Source organism: Priapulus caudatus, unplaced genomic scaffold (genome assembly GCF_000485595.1).
Source record: "Priapulus caudatus unplaced genomic scaffold, Priapulus_caudatus-5.0.1 Scaffold1453, whole genome shotgun sequence".
Taxonomy (NCBI): Eukaryota; Metazoa; Priapulida; class Priapulimorpha; order Priapulimorphida; family Priapulidae; genus Priapulus; species Priapulus caudatus.
Window position 1 is genome coordinate 71,041 of NW_014578514.1, and position 1,073 is coordinate 72,113.

Genomic DNA, 1,073 nt, shown 5'->3' on the forward strand with positions numbered 1-1,073 from the left:
AGCGCTTCACAGCCTCGCTGAACACTGCAACTATGGCACTCTAAAAGAGGAAATGATCCGGGATAGAATAGTCGTGGGTCTACGTGATGAAAAGCTCGCAGAAAAACTGCAGATGGACTCGAAGCTGACTTTAGTTAAGGCAGTTGACATGACACACCAAAGTGAATCGGTCAAAAGCCAGCAAACCGTCATTCGCAACCCAAGCAGCAGAGACCCCTACAGGGGAGATGAGGAGAAACCATCGTCAACTAGCATCGTGACCCGAGAGTCCACACAGTCCCAGCAGCAGAGACCAGGACACTCGGAAACCCACCCGCAAAGTCGCTACTCCAGCAGAATTGTCCGCCCGCGATACTACCGCAACTTATCGTACGCGTTCCGGTAGACATGTAAACCCGCCAAGTAAATTAGATTTGTAATTACGAGGCCTACATAGTGATCAGAATTTTTGAGACTTTTTGACTGACCGGTCGCGCCGTTTAAAGGGACACTATCACCTAATGCAAATGGGCTTTGTTTAGTTTGATACGTGATTCAGATTTTAGTCTTAGATTCAAGTGTCATCATTCATGGACCACTCGGCTCGAAGGGAGATGTAATATTAATAACAGCTAGCGCCATCTAAGCATAGCTCTTGGAACTATTAGCCTCGTTCTGATATTAGAACTGAATTCCATCATGGCTGTCTGCTGAGTATTTCAATAATAAATCTGATCTTATTTGACTTATGCTTTACTCATAGTCTTTCCTGTACAACAACAGTGACAACCAGTCCGACGATTCCGCCGTTGCCCGCGAGAACGACCCCGACGACACCGCGTCTCACGATGACGACCACAGCGACGGCGTCCGAACTCGTGACGAGACTCGCTTGGCGGGTCCGCCCGACACGTCCGCGCGTCGTTACCCGAAGAGGAGCAGATTGCACATGGACGCCGTCACGTGCATGAACGACGCGGCGGCGGGAGAGGGCGCGTCCGCGCTCGCCGCGCCGCACACGCGCCGCACCTCCTCCCGGGACCCGCATCGTGGCCTGTACCCGCGAGCGTCGACACGACATGGCGGCTCGGACG

At 52.5% G+C, this 1,073-nt stretch overlaps 1 protein-coding gene across 1 annotated transcript in view; it reads left to right on the forward strand.

The window, feature by feature from the left end:
* The first annotated feature begins 52 nt into the window (after window positions 1-52).
* LOC106816679 overlaps window positions 53-1,073 on the forward strand; it is a 2,800-nt gene continuing 1,779 nt past the window's right edge. The window contains exons 1-2 of the mRNA XM_014821301.1: window positions 53-369; window positions 763-1,035. Of these exons, the coding sequence (XP_014676787.1) occupies window positions 53-369; window positions 763-1,035 (590 nt within the window). The remainder of the gene's footprint in view (window positions 370-762; window positions 1,036-1,073) is intronic.